The sequence below is a fragment of the Centruroides vittatus genome, unplaced genomic scaffold (assembly GCF_030686945.1).
Source record: "Centruroides vittatus isolate TY-2023 unplaced genomic scaffold, ASM3068694v2 contig_882, whole genome shotgun sequence".
In the NCBI taxonomy this organism is placed as follows: Eukaryota; Metazoa; Arthropoda; class Arachnida; order Scorpiones; family Buthidae; genus Centruroides; species Centruroides vittatus.
The window spans coordinates 2,308,036-2,326,116 of NW_027122574.1; the positions used below are offsets into that span (position 1 = coordinate 2,308,036).

The 18,081-nt window shown below is 32.2% G+C and overlaps 1 protein-coding gene across 3 annotated transcripts in view; it reads left to right on the forward strand.

Moving 5' to 3' along the window:
- LOC136983442 (nuclear factor NF-kappa-B p110 subunit-like) overlaps positions 1–18,081 on the forward strand; it is a 103,902-nt gene that overhangs the window by 80,642 nt on the left and 5,179 nt on the right. For all 3 annotated transcript variants that reach the window (XR_010882048.1, XM_067280179.1, XM_067280180.1), the window contains 7 exons: positions 175–460; positions 7,379–7,496; positions 10,252–10,459; positions 11,779–11,945; positions 13,258–13,452; positions 13,869–13,956; positions 17,827–17,993. Coding sequence is in view for 2 of the 3 variants with exons in the window: in XM_067280179.1 (XP_067136280.1) it covers positions 175–460; positions 7,379–7,496; positions 10,252–10,459; positions 11,779–11,945; positions 13,258–13,452; positions 13,869–13,956; positions 17,827–17,993 (1,229 nt within the window). In the remaining variant the exon portion in view is untranslated. The remainder of the gene's footprint in view (positions 1–174; positions 461–7,378; positions 7,497–10,251; positions 10,460–11,778; positions 11,946–13,257; positions 13,453–13,868; positions 13,957–17,826; positions 17,994–18,081) is intronic.

The window sequence follows — 18,081 nt, forward strand, 5'->3', positions numbered from 1 at the left end:
TGTCGTTTTCCATTACTCGTCTCCTCCGCAACCTCTTGTTTATTTTCTTAACAGTTTAAAAATTTGACACCCACATAAAAGATAGCAGTTATGCAATTTTTTAATTTAGAGAAATATTTTTAGAAGATATATCAATTTATATTAATTTGTAATTGTAAATTTATTTTTTTACAGGTTTTTTTAATCCTCCAATGGAGAAAAAGAACATTATATGTAATAATAATATATGTTCGGATAGTGTTACCAAGGAAACCGTTCAAGATTCATTACATGATGATTTATCTAAATTAAGTCTAGAAGAAACGAATAATCCTGTATCCCAGAGAAAAGAAAATCATTTTCATAAATTTACTTTGTCTATATTAAAAGCCTTTCAAGAATTTATTATAACTGGAAATAGTTTATATATTTTTTTGTCAATGCGTTCATTGCTTAAGCAACCAGATCATGATGGAAATAAGTAAGTTTTTATCTGTTTGTTTATATTTTAAATAAAAGACTAAAACAATAAAAATAATCAAATAACTGATTATATTCTTATTAGTGATGTAACGAATAGTATATTCGGCCTCAGCCAGGAGCGTGACCGAATACCGAATATTCGGCCAAACTATTCGGCTTGATTAACGCACACATAAAAATTAGCACGCAATCCTCATTATGCAAGGATCGCACACTTTGCTCTCTATTGGCCCGATATCATTACGATTTTTTCTTCCAGTAGGTCTAAATTATTTAAATTTATTAATTAAATTATAATTATTAAAGTTAATATGAGATGGAGCCTAACGTCTACCTCTAGTGCCAAATTGGTTTATAATTTATGTAATAGCCGTAAATCGCCCGATACGATTCGGCAGTTGTTGGTATTTAGATGTAAGTTATAACTTATAAGTTATTTTATTTGCAATCGATCTTTTTAACTCTTTAATTAAGCAGTAAAATTTTATTTTTACTACGTATTTGTAGACTGAATAGTACCCTAAGGATATATACTTTAGTGGGGACATATGGTCTAGTTTCTCCCCAGATGTGAAACAGTTCAAATATATTATTGGGGGGTTTCTATTTGTGAAGTTTTGTGATATTTTGTTGCTATTGTTTTTGTCAATATTTTTAAAATTAACATGATTTCAAATGTTATCTTTTGCATATAATGAGAAATGCTCATTCTTTGCTTTATATATAAAATAAATTATATAGTAGTTACTCATCTTCTAGAAATAAATAATTATTTCATTAAATACGATAAGTTTCAATAAAACGTTTCGTAAATCATTTTAAAATATTGTAAAAAATATTAAAATATACAAGAATACGAATATAACATAATTAACTAAGCAATAACACTAATGCCCGATACATTCTAACCTACATGCCATCAATGCCATAAGATATCGGGCTAGATAAAGGCTATATTATTATTTTAATTACGAAATAATTTACTAGAGTTAGACGCTATTTCTTATTAACTTTAATAATCATAATTTAATGTTTAGCATTAATAAAAGTTTCCAAAATGATTAATTTACTGTGTTTTTGTTATTTCTTACTCCTGTTTTTAGGTATTCGGTATTCGGCCGAATAGTGATTAAATATTCGGTATTCGGCCGAATAGCGAAAAATAGGCCGAATAGGCCGAATACTGGGTAGTAACCGAATATTCGTTACATCACTAATTCTTATCACTTACATTAAAAACCTGGCTTAGTTAAAAGAATGTAACATTAGCAGAGATGCCATCCTGAGAAGAGGGTTATCAGTAGCACGGGATCACAGTTGGAGAGCAGGGAGCAAAGCCTCTCCTCTCCCTGCTTCTGATATGACATCACAACTCAAATTTTAAGGTAGTTTATGAATATCTTAATTGTGCTGCAGTTTACAGATTGCAGATTTATACATTCCCACTGTCATCCATCCATCTGTCATTTATTAATCTCAAAAATGGAATTATATTAATGAAAATTGATACCAAATACAGTTTTGGATTATCTGTATTTTCCAGTTTTCTGTGAACTAATTAGCATGGATAATTGGGAATTTGATGTAATTATATTAAGAACTAAAAATCCAATTTATTGTAAAGTTTTGAATATTTATTCATAAGTTACTTTATAATAGATTTTTAAAATAAATTTAAATGTATATTTCTCATTCAACAGAATAAAATTTGTATAATTGTCAAAATCCACCATTTTGTCTTCGTCAAACACACTCGACAATTTTTTCACTTTTGCTTTTTCTAGCACATCCAATCATGCATCACTTTTAGATGTGAGCATGAGTATTTTGTTGTTTTGACAGATTTTAGCCATTTAACTTGGTTGTCCACAGGAACAATGTTAGATAAATTCTGAGTTAGCCATTTACAAACTGAAAGTGCTCACTTTCTGTACATTCCACATTATTGGTATGAAATACACTGATTAATCTGAGATTGAGCAAACTGGCAGTTTTGTGCAGACAGAGAACTAATGTGGGAGCTACCAGATGCACTCTACAGCAAAGAATTAAGGAATGCAAATACACAGTTGAAAAAAATCTCAACGCCAGTCTTCTTAGCAACTTATGTCTTCCAGCAAGACATACTGATAAAATGGGATAAGGTTGGCCAAATTCTCTGGGCTTGCTTAGCATGTGCCGTATGCTTAAGGAAAAGTTTTGACTGGCAACATACTTTTTACATGAGAACTAATATGCCAATAATAATTTATTCTAATGTATAAACTCTTTTATCATTTGTGTTGTAAAGTACTATTTTAATTTTCGACTATTATCGACTCTACCGTGTGCTTGATACAACCGTTAACCTACCAGGTACTTTACTCGGATTCGCGTTAGCCTGCCAGGCCTGGACTTTAAGCGTGCACCGAATAAAATAAATGACAAATTTGTCAACAACAAAAGCAAAGATTTAATTAGTCGTCTAGTAATAACTATATACAATATTTAGTAAAAATCAAACAATAATTTATTCAATGAAATTCAACAAAGTCAACCCGACAATACTCAATTCAAATCTATGTCTAACTTAACTCTATTCCCCTTGGGAATCCGACAAAACCAAAAGTTTAACTTCTAACAATAATTCTTATGAACTAGAGATCCTAATCGTCACCTCAATATACTCGGAACCTTATTTTCTCAACTCTCAAGACTTCCTATCGTCAATCCAATATTCGAATCACTTCAAAATCACCTTGGAACTATTCGATCCTATCCTTTCGCTTACTGCTACGAAGCTCACCAAGCTCGTTGCTATCCGGAATTCACCTCTCTGTCTTCACTTGAGATTCGGGATTTATAGTGTGAGGTGCCGTCACAAGTCTGAATGCGATCACTCCCCTCATTTACATACTTAATGTTAACAAGAACTTTTTTCGTTGTCTGGCAGCCTCTTTTCCGACAATCACTCACTAACCTTTTACATTATTTGTTTTTACAATTGTTCCGGGACGTTTTTATTACTTAAGGTCTAGCAAGTCTATCATCTTGTGCTTGTGGGGTCTCCCCCCCCTTTTCTCGGTGCGGACTTATTCTTTGCCGCTCGGGAAGCGCAAATGTGCGCGAGTCCTGTGGTGCTTTTCTTCCGTCGGTGAGTTGGGTTTTATTTCTTCTCGTTTTAAATACATAAGGTGATGGGTGAGGAAACCTTCGTCCTAACAAAACATAAGCCCCAAAACAAAAATAGAATAATAAGCAAAATTAAAGTAAAATAAAAATAACGCTCGGACTTGGTTCCTTACAGTGTTTGCTTTTACATTGGCAGCTACTGGCTAGCCATTTTAAGTCAGTGCAATACTTGCAGAAACTTGATCGCTTGCTCGTGTAGAGGTTTGCCACAGCAAACAGGTGCATGTGCATGATGTCATTTGAAACATTTAACACGGCCAGATTGTATTGAAAGCTTGCGGTATCCGGTCAGCATACATGTATTGTGTACAGATCTACATAAAGATTAATAAGGCTTAAGCCCTGGGCCCCCAGTGTCAAGGGCCCACAAAATTTGAATTATTATCATAAATTTTTAATACTTTTTCATTATATTTCATGTGTAGATACAATGGGCTTTATAATAGTCCATACTTTTTTACTCACACCAAATAATGTTTCTACCAATTGTTTAGTATTAGAGATATGTCTATTATTCCTATTATAACTTTCAGCATGCCCAAAAATTTTGGTCAGGATATGCCCTGGATAAGGTTAAGATCATGAGGTCTGCCAGCAATCCTGATTCTATCAAGTTCTTAAAGTTATTAGAAAGTTTTAATGCTAATAGGAAACACTTGTATTAATCTTAGGGATGCTGACACATTATTGGCAGTGTGGAAATCTATGTACAAGTTTTGACTTGGATCTCCAGTAATTGTTTATTGTTTATTTATATTTTTATTATTGGTTTACTTTTGTATCATTTGCATTTGCTTGTATTTTATGTTTTGATTATAACATGTATTTACATTTTTATATCTCTTGTATTTGAATTGTATGAATATTCTATTGATTTAGAATGCTCTTCCCATTCTTTTTAATTTAAATTATTTCTGTTGTGTTTAATATAGTCTTCAAATGTTCCTTTTGTTTTTCATTTAAGTTTGAGGTTCCAACTGAGGAAGGCCAGTGGAAGTAATTCAAAAATGTTCTCAGTTGATTAAATACACTCATTGCCATAAAAATTCGTGCACCAAGGAGGAGTTATCATATTGCTGCAAAATACATCTTCTTTGGCCTATAAAAAATGCATGCAAAAGCAGCGTGACTGTAGTTTACCTGTTGCAGAGGGTCACTGTATTACTAGAGATGCCTTTACATTGCAATCGAAGACCATATGAACAACTAACCAAGTTTGAGAGGGTAAGATTCATCTGGTTGAGAGAACTTGGATGGTCATCTTGCCAAATAGCCCATTACCTAGGCCAGGGGTTGGCAACCTTTCGGCAGTGTTATGCCAGGTGCTGACATACCAATTTTGTTATATACTGGGTGTATTTTTTTATCTTGAGACAATGAAATAACTTAATTGGATCTCATTATTTTGGGAAAAAGGTATAGACAAAAGTTGTAGGGTTTCAAAGAGCCAATCAATTGGTCACCTTGCATGTGACCTTGACCTTGGTCATTTGAGGGTCAAGTCTGTTTTTCAATGGGAACACATATTTTTGACCCAGGCAATGGAAAGAGTGGGAAATTTCACAACCGGATATACCTTTGACCTTATGGTCTAGGTCAGTGGTTCTTAACCTTTTTATACTTGTGGCCCACCAAATATTTCATAATTTTTTTGTGACCCCCATTTTTTTAATAATAATTTATATTTGTTAAATTATCTATAATAAATTGATTTTTTTATTATTGCTTTATTTTTTTATATAATAAATGTAAATCATAACTTTATTATTTCATTATCTACTTAAATAATTTTGTTTGACACAAATGGTTTAAATAGTTCTTAAAAATATTAAACATGGCAGGTTTTAATAATTCTTCGGCTATTGTAAATGGTTTTTTGCTTTAGCAACGCGAAGAGCTGCAATAAATGAAGCTTTTAATAATTCTTTATTTTTAGTAGTTGTCACATTTATGAGCGTCTTTTGATTTTTTTAATTCGTCTTTTTTTCTTATAAAAGAAATCCTGCGTTTTGTTTTTATATTGTTCGTGCTTCGAATTTAAGTGCCTCAACAATTTATTTGGTGTCATTGCGTCATTGGAGAGAACTGCACCGCAAATGATGCATTGTGGGTTTATAATTCCTTGAACTTCTATGCTTACGAACCCATATTTGATATAATCACGATCATATTTTCTAACTTTAATGTTGTGATAGCCGACAGCGAATGATATACAAAGATTGACAAACACATTTTGTTAATTTACGAAAAAAAACAATATCTTTATTCGCTTATCTATAAGGTTCGTTTATACAAGATCCCAACGTGTAAGCGGTGGTATTACAAAGTCCAGAATATAATAAAACGATTAATATTACTAAAAGTCCTAAACTACCTTAAAACTACTTACATGCTATGAGAATGGAAGAAAGAGAGAATATAGATACAGAGAAAAGGGAAAGGTGGAAATACCCGGGATTTTTTTCTATGATAGCTTCGTGATGCTGAGCAGGGTTACTAATGCCTCTTATCCTTAGTTTTGGTGGACTCCTTTATCTCACTCGGACGATAATCCACTCAGAGTCTGTCCAGCAAGATTGTCAGTTCGTCGATTAGTTCTTTTTCTACTATATCCCTAGGTCTTCTCCGTCTCGACCTCACTCGTCGAGCTTTGACCTCTAACCTCTCTCGTTCCAACACACAAAATCAGTGCTCCCCGACCTTTCTCGTCGAGAGCCAAGACCGTTCTGTTTTCTTTTCTTCCTTTTCTCCCTATCTGATTTTTTTATTACTTTGTTTTTTAACAAAGTTGTTTTTCATCGGAGGCATCACTCCCATCAGGTGGTAAAACAATTATATCGTAAAATGATTAAGAAAGAAGTCTTTGTCAACAGGAAAGGGAGAGAAACAAAGAAGATCTTAAATCTAATTAAAATTTATAAATTTATAAAATATAAAATATACATTCATATGGCCAACGGCCACAATGTTACTTAATTTTATACCTTTAGTTTTAGAACTTGTGGTTTTTCCGTTGCATTTTTCACTGTATCATCATCAGAACTTTCACTAGTATTTTCTTCACTATATTTCCTAACTTTCGAGTACAAGTTAAAGGGGCCAAGAGAGAGTTTACACAATTTGATATCATACCTCTTTGACAAGATAGTTGAGATTCAAAGTAATATCCTGGCTTGGTGCAGGGCACAAATTAACAAAATCGCAATTGAACTTCACGGATCGCATTTGATAAAGAATAATCCGTCGATACGATTCCTCGGCAAATTCTTGAATGTCACTGATCTGGCATTAGGTGAGAGACTCCCCCAAGGGGGGTGAATGAAGTTTATATTGATTCGGCTTGAGAAAATAAGTCATATGACTAAATGTTGTCAAAACCAAAGGTTACTTTAGCAGGTGTTTAAGTCATAGGTGTTCCTGGGAGCATAATAAAGTGAAGAAATCGAACAATAACTATAAACTTATGATTTGCAATATTAGCCTGACGACGTTTGGATGGGTGAATATTTATGTTTTTGGAGGAGGGTTATAAATTATTATAGTTGTTGATGGGATATTCGATCTCTTTTCCCAGCGATGTATTTTTAAGGATGGCGTTAAGAAAATTAGTTAAAATAATTCAAAAGAATTTAATAAAAAACATCCCTATAAAAATCCAGGTCTCACAAAACATAATTTATAACAAATATCCTAAAGTTTTAATAATAATTCTTTATATTTTATATGTAATTTTTATTTATTATAGTATTCTTCATTTGGCCATGATTCATCAGCCAAGAAACTTTGAATTGTTAAAATGTGTATTAAAAGTTGCAAAAACAATACCAAATGATATTGTAAATCAAGTTAATAATTATAAGCAGGTATGTTAATTTCAACAATTATTAATTTGTGTTTGTAAGATAAGATTAATTTCTTTAAAAATTCTAATTGGTCTTTTTTTTTAGTGTTAATGTAAATTAATTTAGTAAAAGAGTGTATAGAGGAGATAAAACAACTTATCAATACATAAAGGTTGATAAAACAAGAGTTATAATTACAAGAAATAGACTTCACAATGCTGTGATTTAGCTGTACTTCTTACTGCCCTACTATGCTCCTGAAGAAGCACTTAAATTTTGGATGTTTATTTACTGTAGATCTGAAGGATAATTGATGATATTCCTTGCTAGCATTGCGATCAGTGGTATAGCTACAGATTTAGTGTCCTGGAGCAAGTAGAATCAGTGTGCCCCCTTGTTCATCAGAAGAAGTTCAGCAAAATTTATTTTGAACTTCTAATTGAAAAATATATATTTAATTATTTCAACTTAAAACCTTACTTAACAATTTATTTGAGATTCAAAGCATTTAAACAATAAGATATTCAATTTAATAAATACAAATATAATAATGAAACAAAATACAGTATAATTCTTTAAGTACGGAATACCTAATAATATTTACTACATATTATATAAATTGTATTGGCAAAATGTACCTCCCTGCAAAATTTAAGAAATTTTCAACAAAAAGTACAGGAGTTATTAATCTTCAAACAGGGTGAACAAAATCATGCCACACATACTAACATTGATACATACAGAAATTACCCCCGAATTTTTTTGCATTCCTCGATGTTTCAAAGTGTCCTAAGTCGAAAAATGCAAATCGGTCGATCACTTTCTCCAGATCAAGTTGATAAGCTATTGATTCTTCAATTGATATAGTAGCCAAAGAACTAAGACAGTGTTGTGACATGCTGTTTCTTAAATAAGTTTTGATTAATTTTAGTTTTCAAAAACTTTGTTCTTCTGTTGCTGTTGTCACCAGTAAAGTTAAAAATTGAGGCTCTGATTGCAATGTGTTTATTCCTTGCAAATAAAATTTTCATTTGATTACCCTGTATATTTGTAAATAAAAAATGCATCTGACGTGCTCTCCATTTCATTTCTTATTCAACAGCAGAATATAACCACATCTATCATGGATGCATCTGTAATTTGGCAGTCTCGAAAGACAGTGTTACACTGCATGTACAGAACATTTCTCCAGACATGCTGTGTTCTGTTGTTGATTATATTCTGCATTGAATGCAATTTCTGCCTCAGAAGATCATGACCATGATGACCCTATGGAACAGTATATGTAAACTTGACTATGAATAATAGTTTTTTTTGAATTGTGAAAGTCTTTCTTACACATAAGAAACTCTAACTATTATGACGATATAATTCAGTGATTCTTAAATTTTTCTACTGCCTGCACTCTTTGAAATTTTAAAATGTGCTCATACCTTTACAAAAATTCATTAAGGTGTTTTTTTTATTTAACAGATAGAATAATTTCAGTTTTTATGTGTATTTTAGCATAGATTTAGGTATAGCTTAAACAGTTAGAGAGAAAAACTAATTTTTCCTCTGACTGTTCATTCATACATATAAAAATCATTTGGGTCTAAGTTAGACTTTTACAATATAAAAAAATTTGATAATTTAAACTTGATATTTATGTCATTTTTATTGATATTTGAATTTAAAAAAATATTCAGTTTTAATGCAAAAAGTTCTAAAAACTCTAATTAAAGAAAGAAAACATTTCTATTCTAGACAATTATAATAATATAATCTGAAACTCAAAATACAAAATCATTTGTCAATGGTTAAATGATTTTTTTTTATAAACTAAGTAGTGAGTGAATAAAAAGAATCCCAGATCAAAATCCATTTACATATTATTGTGTGTCGAGTTTGTAATATTTTTCAGTGCACTTAATTTTACAAATTCCTTAGTATGATGTTTCCTTTTCTTTACACTTAGATATGCAAATTGATATGATACTTGTGACAATTATAGTACCATTAGCATCAAATAAGTATGTTCTATGACTTCATCATGATGCTACACATTGAAGGGTTCATAAAGCTTCAACAATTAAAAATTGGAATTTGATAATGTGCAGTATAGCATGCTATTATAAGTTTTTTAGTGTAATTTTTTTCAGTGACATAAATTACAATAGATCCAAAAGTGTCTTTTCAATAATGGAAATACATTGAAAATTAAAAAGAAATTCATTTTATGCTCGAAAATTTTAAAATTGATATATTTTAAAATACAGTTAAGTTGCATCTTGCAAATAAGAGTTGTTAAAAAGAAAAGATATATTATAATATTATAAAACTTAAGAATGTTATGATAAGGTTAGTCTTCCTTCAAGCAGAATTTATCACTGCAAAGATAAACCAATCAATCCACCTAGACAGAAACACATTATCCATTTATGTTAATGTTACTCAAAAATCCAAACTTACTTGCTTAAATCCAAAATCAAATGCTAAATATCAAAGAGTACAAGTAAACTTATTTTATTTTACTAAATTTTAAGATCTTTGTTAAGACAGGAAATAACAGAATCTCAAATTTTAATTGGAGAAGTTCCCTAATAGTATTGTTTATTGATTATTTTCATTATTATATTGTAACAAATACTGTGTTGTTACCAGACAAAAATTCTTTAAATGATTAGCTTATACTAATAAATATAAGAAAACAAATATCTTTCAGATTTATAAATAATTTTTTTTTTAAGTTTATCATTATTGTCTTTCTTATGAAATTTTGTTTTTATGTTGATAGACTTTGTTACATTTAGCAATCAAAAATGATTGTATGCCATCATCTGTGTGTATTCTCCTAGAAGCTGGATGCAATCCAAATCTAAAAGATAAAGATGGAAATACAGTTATGCATTACACTGTTCAGTATGATAAAACAGAGTGCCTGGAAGAACTTATCAAATTTCAGAAAAAATCTAAAATGGATCTTAATTTATTAAATTTTGAAGGTAAGTTTATTAACTACTAAAATTTCATTATCAATTTCATTATATGATATCATGTTTGCAAACTGTAATAAAATCATCATTAGCAAATATGATATAAATTGGATTTTAAGTAATGTATGTGCTAAGAAACTTATGTAATTGAATGGAAATCTTACCTTAGTATCTGTTTTATTGTTACAATAAATTATTTTATTAATGCTTTTTTCAAATTTGCTAAAATTGAACAATTTGTAAGTTTTAAATATCACAGGATCTATAATTTAAAAATACTTTTTAAATCATATTTTATGACCCCGTATCTGTGACTTTTAATCTTTGTCCATCTATCAGACAGGAATTGGCAATTCTTGATTTTATGTAATTTCATAGCAGCCCTATCTTAGTTTGAAGGAAAGAACTTTAGAGCAATAACAGAACTAATCCATGCAAATGTGCATGAAAGTTAGTATTTCATGGAGAATTTTATTGACACAAAAGAAGACAAATTGGATCTTTACTTGCAGGATTTGTGATGGAGCAAGGGGTAATAGAAAAAGAGAAAGGTGGCGAAAAAGATTTTCAAGCAATATTGAACTCATAATAAGATATGTTAACATCTTTCTTATATAGAAAGATGAGAGGAGACTTAATAAATTTATAGAAGTGCTTTCATACTCCACTTATAGACAAAGCTGAGTTAAATAGCAAGTTTAGCAAACTCTTCAATGAATTTTCTTGATGTGGACTTCTTACAAGACGAAAATGAAAACCCATCTGTAAAATATTGGCTTGTAAACGGAGAGGGAATAAAAGGAGCTCCGACCTCACTAATTGGATTCAAGGGTGGTCCAGTCATAGACCACTTGCCAGATGGTAAACTCCTGACAGTAAACAAGTGGGTCAGATGATTGGCAGATGCGAATGTAAGCTTCACCATCATCTGATCAAAGTGGACCCGGGTGAAAGCTGTTTGTGCAAAGAAGATTTGTAATTGGCTGGAAGTTTTTTAAAATGTGTTAGATTGGTGTGATAAACTCTTATGTAAAATAACCTTTGCAAATAGAAATACTATACTATAATATAATATAAGGGTTAGAAGTACAAAATAATCTAATAATCTTAATCTTTGCTGTTTTTAGTTTTTGCCTGGGCAACCCTGGGTTCATCTGCTAGTTAATCAATAAATTTAATTTAATAGATCTTTATAAATAGACTTTTTTCTTTTCAATTTTTTAAAGGATGATTGTGTACACTAATAGTAATTTTGTTTTTGTAATATTCATTAAATGAATTAGTCATTTTTATTGAATTATGTAACTGTAGATATTATTTTATTCTAGGATTAACTCCTCTTCACACGGCTGTAAAACTTGGGAGATGTCAACAAGTGAAACTGCTATGTTCAGCTGATATAAATATCAATGCAACAGATGGTACTACTGGAAGAACCCCATTGCATTATGCTGTTCAGTTCTGTCCAGCATTAATACCAGTTTTATTAAATCAGGTAATTAACTAAGAGTAGAAAATGTTTTTGTGTTGTCTTGGGTTCTTTAAATGTCAAAGGATTAAAGAATGCATCAAAGATGCTCGGAGAGATTAGAGAATACATTTCTTTAATGGAGTCAACAGTAATAATTCATTTTGATCTGAAAGTTCATAAAATAGGAATAAAATAGAAAAAGCTATTAATATTTACTGTGTGCAATATAAATTTTTTTCTTACATTACAGAGTTTTTAAAATTACAAAAAGTTAGGAAAATAATATTGGGAAATGCTAATTTCATAATTCTCTTATCTTTTCCAAAATTATTGAACAGATTTTAGAATAATTTTTTTTTAAACTGGGTTCACCTTTTGTCTTAACGTAGTTACTTTGAAATTAAGCATTTAATTTTGATAGATTTTATTGAACAGATTTATATCTCAGATTTATAGATTTATAGATTGCTTATTCTGAAACCGTGTCATCTTTTGTTTTTTCTGTCATACTAGGTGAATAGGCAGACACTGGGCATTTTTGACATCAATCTTTATTCAGGAATATCTTGTGGGCCGAGATGCGTTTCGAGCTTACGCCCCTCTTCTGTCTGCTACATAATAAAACACGAACATGAATTTTTCACATTACAAAACGTTTTATATTGTGATAGGTTACAACGTATCATTTCTTTTTGAGATATCTTGTAAGGCGGTGTTAACTAATACACATCTTGCTTAAAAATTACTTATATTTACGGTTAAAAATTTTTACAGTTAAAATTTTTAACACCAAATGAACTTATGTAAAGTAGAAGTAGATAGAATACATAACTTTAAAAAAGCGGATAGAACCCTTTAATCTCTCTGGTATATACAGTACTTATACAATCACAAATTTATGAATATATTTTTTATAGGTGATTTTTTTTTTAGTGTAGCCCACACTGATTGACTGACTAATACCAGTATTAGTCAATAAGTCGTTAATTGTTTTGTTGTCTTAAAATCAGGAAGTGAGTTTTTGTTTACAAGTCATTCAAATTACAATGTTGTTATTTTATTGTACTTTGGAAGAATGTTTTTTTTTTTTTTAATGTTTAATTAACAACTAGTTACATCTTTAATTAACAACAACTGTTACATCTCATTAATTTCATATTTTAGTCGCAGTTTAATCGGCATGCCGGAAACCGGGGTTACAGCATGCTGATATCTCTCGTTTTTATGCGTCATTTCGCGAATATACAGTAATTCTCCGACATTAATCATTTTTATTTCCTTCTATAAAAGAAATTTCTTCTCTAAAATTAATTGCATTTAATTTATGGTTTTTCAGTCTGAAATAATTAATGATCCTAAGGATTATGGTGGAAATACTCCATCGCATCTTGCCCGTTCTCGTAAATTAGGTCAAGATATAGTTTCGATGCTAAGTTCAGAAAACACACTACATCAAACGAAAAGTGATGACGAATCAGAAGAATCATCATTTTCTAGTGATGACGAAAAATTATTTGATGATGATCTCCAGGTAATTTAGTTTTTTTTTGTATAAATAATAATTCATTTTTGAAATATATTGCACATTTTTACCGTTATTTGCTTGTATTAATATTAAGCCGGTCGTTTATTTCAGACCGTTAGAAAAGACCATTGTTTAGAATTTTAAAACAAAATTTTTTACGAAAAACCGCTTCGCGCCTTCGAATTTATCTGCAAATTTGTTATTGGCAGTTGGAATTTTAAGCCGTCTTTCGGTGGACTGGCACCATCTTTAAAAAAAAAAAAAAATAAATAAACAGGAAGGAAGATCTTCCCTAACATCGAAATATAAATACGACGACTGTTTGAGAATTTGTGAAATAAAAATACCATTATCAAACTTAATGTCTAAAAGTATACTACGAATTCAATTTTAAATGTCTGATTAGTGATTACGTATTACAGAGCAATTTAGTGGAAGATTTTAAAGAAAAAGCCGAACTTTCCAGCGATTCGAACAAAGACGTTAACTTGGATTCTGGATATCAAAGTCGTAAGTCTTCTGAAATATTATACAGTTTTCTAATGTTACCGAAATTCATGTACTGGAACGTAAATAATAATACTAATTAATACATTTTTTAGTTTTATATATTTTTACTACTTTAACAAAATATTTTCCAATTGAAGTTGTAGTGTCTAAGAAGTATCGAAAGTACTCCAGAAAGTCCTCACCCATACATTTTACCCCAAGTTGGGTAAAATGTATGGGTGAGAACTTTACATAGACAACGCCTTGACTTACAATTAACAAAGTTTTAATAATGGACAAATACATCAGAACTTACACTACTTACTACCAGATACAACTAACAACACTGGCGACAGTTAATAGATCCTTTTTTGAGGAGCCAATCGTGTGATCTAAACAAAAATTAATTTTACACTATAATTTTACAGATGAAGGTCACCACTGAATCTCCTTAGTATGAGAACACTTTTTTTTCTAGGGATCCAAGAATCCACTCTCAACAGTTTCGGCCACGTGGTTCACTGATGAGCTCGGAGAACGATAATATTAATCTTATCCGGTTATACACCCCAAACACTCAGTCTAATGATAATGATAATTTATCATGATGTATAACTTACTACGATGCGATCCGATTGCTTCTCGAGTGGTTTGCTACCAGTCGTCCAAAATGGGTCGTGTCCCTCTTTCTTCCTACTTCACTCCCCACACCAAACAAGTACATCCTGTACGTCTGATCCAAGTCCCAGTTAGAAAAAGAGATGATTCATCCGCACATGGGATGCCAATTTATACATCCCGCCATCATACTACGTCACACCCTTCACGTGGTCACATACAACCAATCGTGCAAGGCAGACGGTGGTTCTGTACTGTAGAGCTTCATAATTAATATTTAATCAGTCACCCCTTAGGCCAGTTGATCTAACAGGCTCCCGACTTCTGTAATTTTGTCTATTTTGAATAGCCTTTTCTTTCCTTTTGTTTTTGTATTAAAAAAATCTTAGAGATCAATGTAAATTTACAGCAATCGAAATTACCATTGCTGACAATTTATATTGATCTCTACGACAATTTTACTTTCCCTGCTATTCGTATACATAACAAGGAAAAGTATTGGAATCGTTAACCGTATTAACTGTTTGCTGGAGTTGGTAGGTCGCTGGCCACACGTGTGGATTCTTAAACGTTTCTTGATGTTTTGTCGGTTATGACGATGGACGTGCGTGTCTTCCCCGAGGTTTTAAACTGCTTTAATCAGAACAGTAGAAACCTGTTACCACATTTGTGTTTTCGTGTGAAGCCGAAACAGAAGAACATATGCCGCGGAGCTCAGTTCATTTTACTTTAAAATACCTAATATAAAAATATTAGGTAGGAAATTCAGGAGGGAAATGTCAATTAGAAAAGATTCGTCACTTGACTGTTATCTACCGGTGGAAAAATCAATATAAATAACTCCGTCGACATCGTCGTTTTTTAAAACGTTTTGGTTTGTTAAATCGGACGTTAATCTAATAGTAAGAGGAAAAAATGGTCTTTGTTATAGATCTGAGGATGTAACATTTTTCTTTCCAGTCAGTGCCGTTTGCGCGGCTTATACGGAATGGTGATGGCTAGGATAAACTTTTCGATCGTTTTATTTGTTTTTTTTTCTTTTGGTTAAGAATCATCTGTACAGAAATGAATTATGTCATAAAATCGCGGAACGTCTTGACGTGTTTTCTCTGAAAATTCACGGATCACAACCTTGAATTTTCAGCGAAATGCTAGAGAGAGAGAGCTGTTCCTAAATCAACTCTCGCTGAGTATCTATTTAACGTCATTCATTCGATCGGACGTCGAAATCACCGAGTAGATCTCGGTAAGTTTACGAAGATACAGAGAGAGTTCAGTTTTGAGTCTTCGTAACGTAACAAGAGCTGTTTGACACATAGCTGTTTGATTTGCCACCGTTTATTGAGTTTTGTACGAGCAAAGCGCGACTTTGTGGCACAATATGTGCAAAACGGCTTAAAAACGCCGAAAATGATCTACATATTCGTAATCGGCGCAAAAAAAACTGTGCAAGAAGTAATTTTATCATGTGTTTTGGCAAGACACATAATCTAAAGTTTGCAAAGTACAAGGGATTTGCCCTGCTTTAAAAGAGTACCTGGGCAGTGCCCTGGTACGTTCTGACACGACTACACCGCTGATTGAGGTGATGGTAGGAGTCGGGTCACTCCTGAAACATCATTAAATGCATTTTCTTCTGACTTAGAAGGCCGAAAGTTTGAGAACGTATAGTACCAATTGTGAGGGGCCGGGGGAAGAAATTTCAAAATGAAATAACTACGATTAGGCCTATATGTGATATCATTATCGTCTCCATTGCCTCTGGACTGCCAAGCTGTAACAGTCGACGACATGTGGGAGCGGTTGAGTCAGAGTTCGTTTACAAACAACACAACCCGCTTATTAGACAATTTAACTTACAAAAAGTTCATAGTCACGAAGGGTTTAAGTCCTTCTATACTTCGGCGCGTAGTCTTCAAAGAAGAAGAGGAAAGTCCAGCGACGAAAGTGGTTACCATTCGCTGACCGGATGTTGCATTCTACGTCCAGTTGTCGAACAGGAAACGATGTCCGATGAATGCAGATCGGAAAATCCGAAGTTTCTCTCAACGATGGTCTAATACTTTCGGAGGATACATCGCAAAGGACGAAGATGGAACCTTGCGGGAAACACCCCAACGATGGACGCAGCCGCCACTGCCAATAATTAAGTGTCCTTGTGACTTGGACTTAAATTTAAATCTCTTTTCGTCTCGCAAATCGTCAATTTATTGGTTATTAATCCCCTTTCTCGATCCCCGAATGGTCTTTTTCTGTTACCAGGTGAAAGACGATTGTTTACGAATACAATTCGACACAGTCTTTCGTTCGGTGCTGAACGAACCTTACACCTTAACTAACATTTCCTTTCTTTGTTCGTCTTGTCTTATAAAAAATTTAATTTACTAATTTTTCTCCCTTTTTTCTCGTGGTTTTAATATTAAAATAATTTTATTTTTTTCCTTTTCTTTTATAATTTAGTTTCCTTAATTTTAATTAATCGCGAAGATCAAGATTCGTTTTTGTTTGGATTTTTGATTAAAAGAATGTTTCTCATCCCAGCCCAGGGCCTCACACAATCTTCGAAATGGATGAAATTTGAGTTGCAACGTTTGAGGACACGACACAAAGAGAATTAAATAAAAAGCATTTCGGTTAATACAGTAGAGCGTCGATAAGTGGAACCAATTGGGACTGGGGTCCTTCCAGTTAATGATTTGTTCCAGTTTCCGACTTTGTACGAAAAAATACATTAACCGGTCCGATGTTCAAATTTTTCTCCGTTGCGTATCGCTTCCTGTTGAATTTTTCTCCGTTGCGTGTCGCTTCGTGTTGAATTTTCGTCGATTTTAAGCCTAACGAAAATTTTTATAATAATCATCGAGGCTATCGTATCGTTAAAAATTATTTCTGCATTTTGTACAAACAAAATAAATATATTAAAGAATATAAAAAACATGAAAATTATACTTTAGAAGTAAATTTAGTATCAAAAGCATTCGATTCAGTACGACACAGTCCGACTGAAAATCGTTCACACAGTCCGACTGAAAATCGTTCCACTTTCCGGCCGTTCCACTTATCGACGCTCTACTGTAGTAATAAATAATAATAATAATGTCGAGACTGGTATTATGCTTCGTCGCGGTTACTAGATAATTTCGAATTTCTCTCGTCGTTTATTGACACCGTTTTTCCCAGTTCATAACACGTAATTCTATTAATTATCTCGATTAATAAACCGGTAAGTACATTTAATAACACGCCACCTTTTGTTTCGTTCTGTCTTCGCAGGAGAGATTGCATTTTTGACGAATGCCGAACTGGAAGAAATCGGTCGGTGTTTAGATCCGCCCAACGAAGGATGGAGAGCCTTAGCCGCTTTCGTGGTAGACGAACAATTCATCGAAATCGTGGGGAAATATAAAAGTCCGACGAAGAAATTGTTAAACATGTTCCAGGTAAATCGTTCTCTATTTTTATAAAGCTTCCGTTTCCGTAGGTGACATATTTACTAATAATACGCGGTTCATATCGGCTGGCAGAACT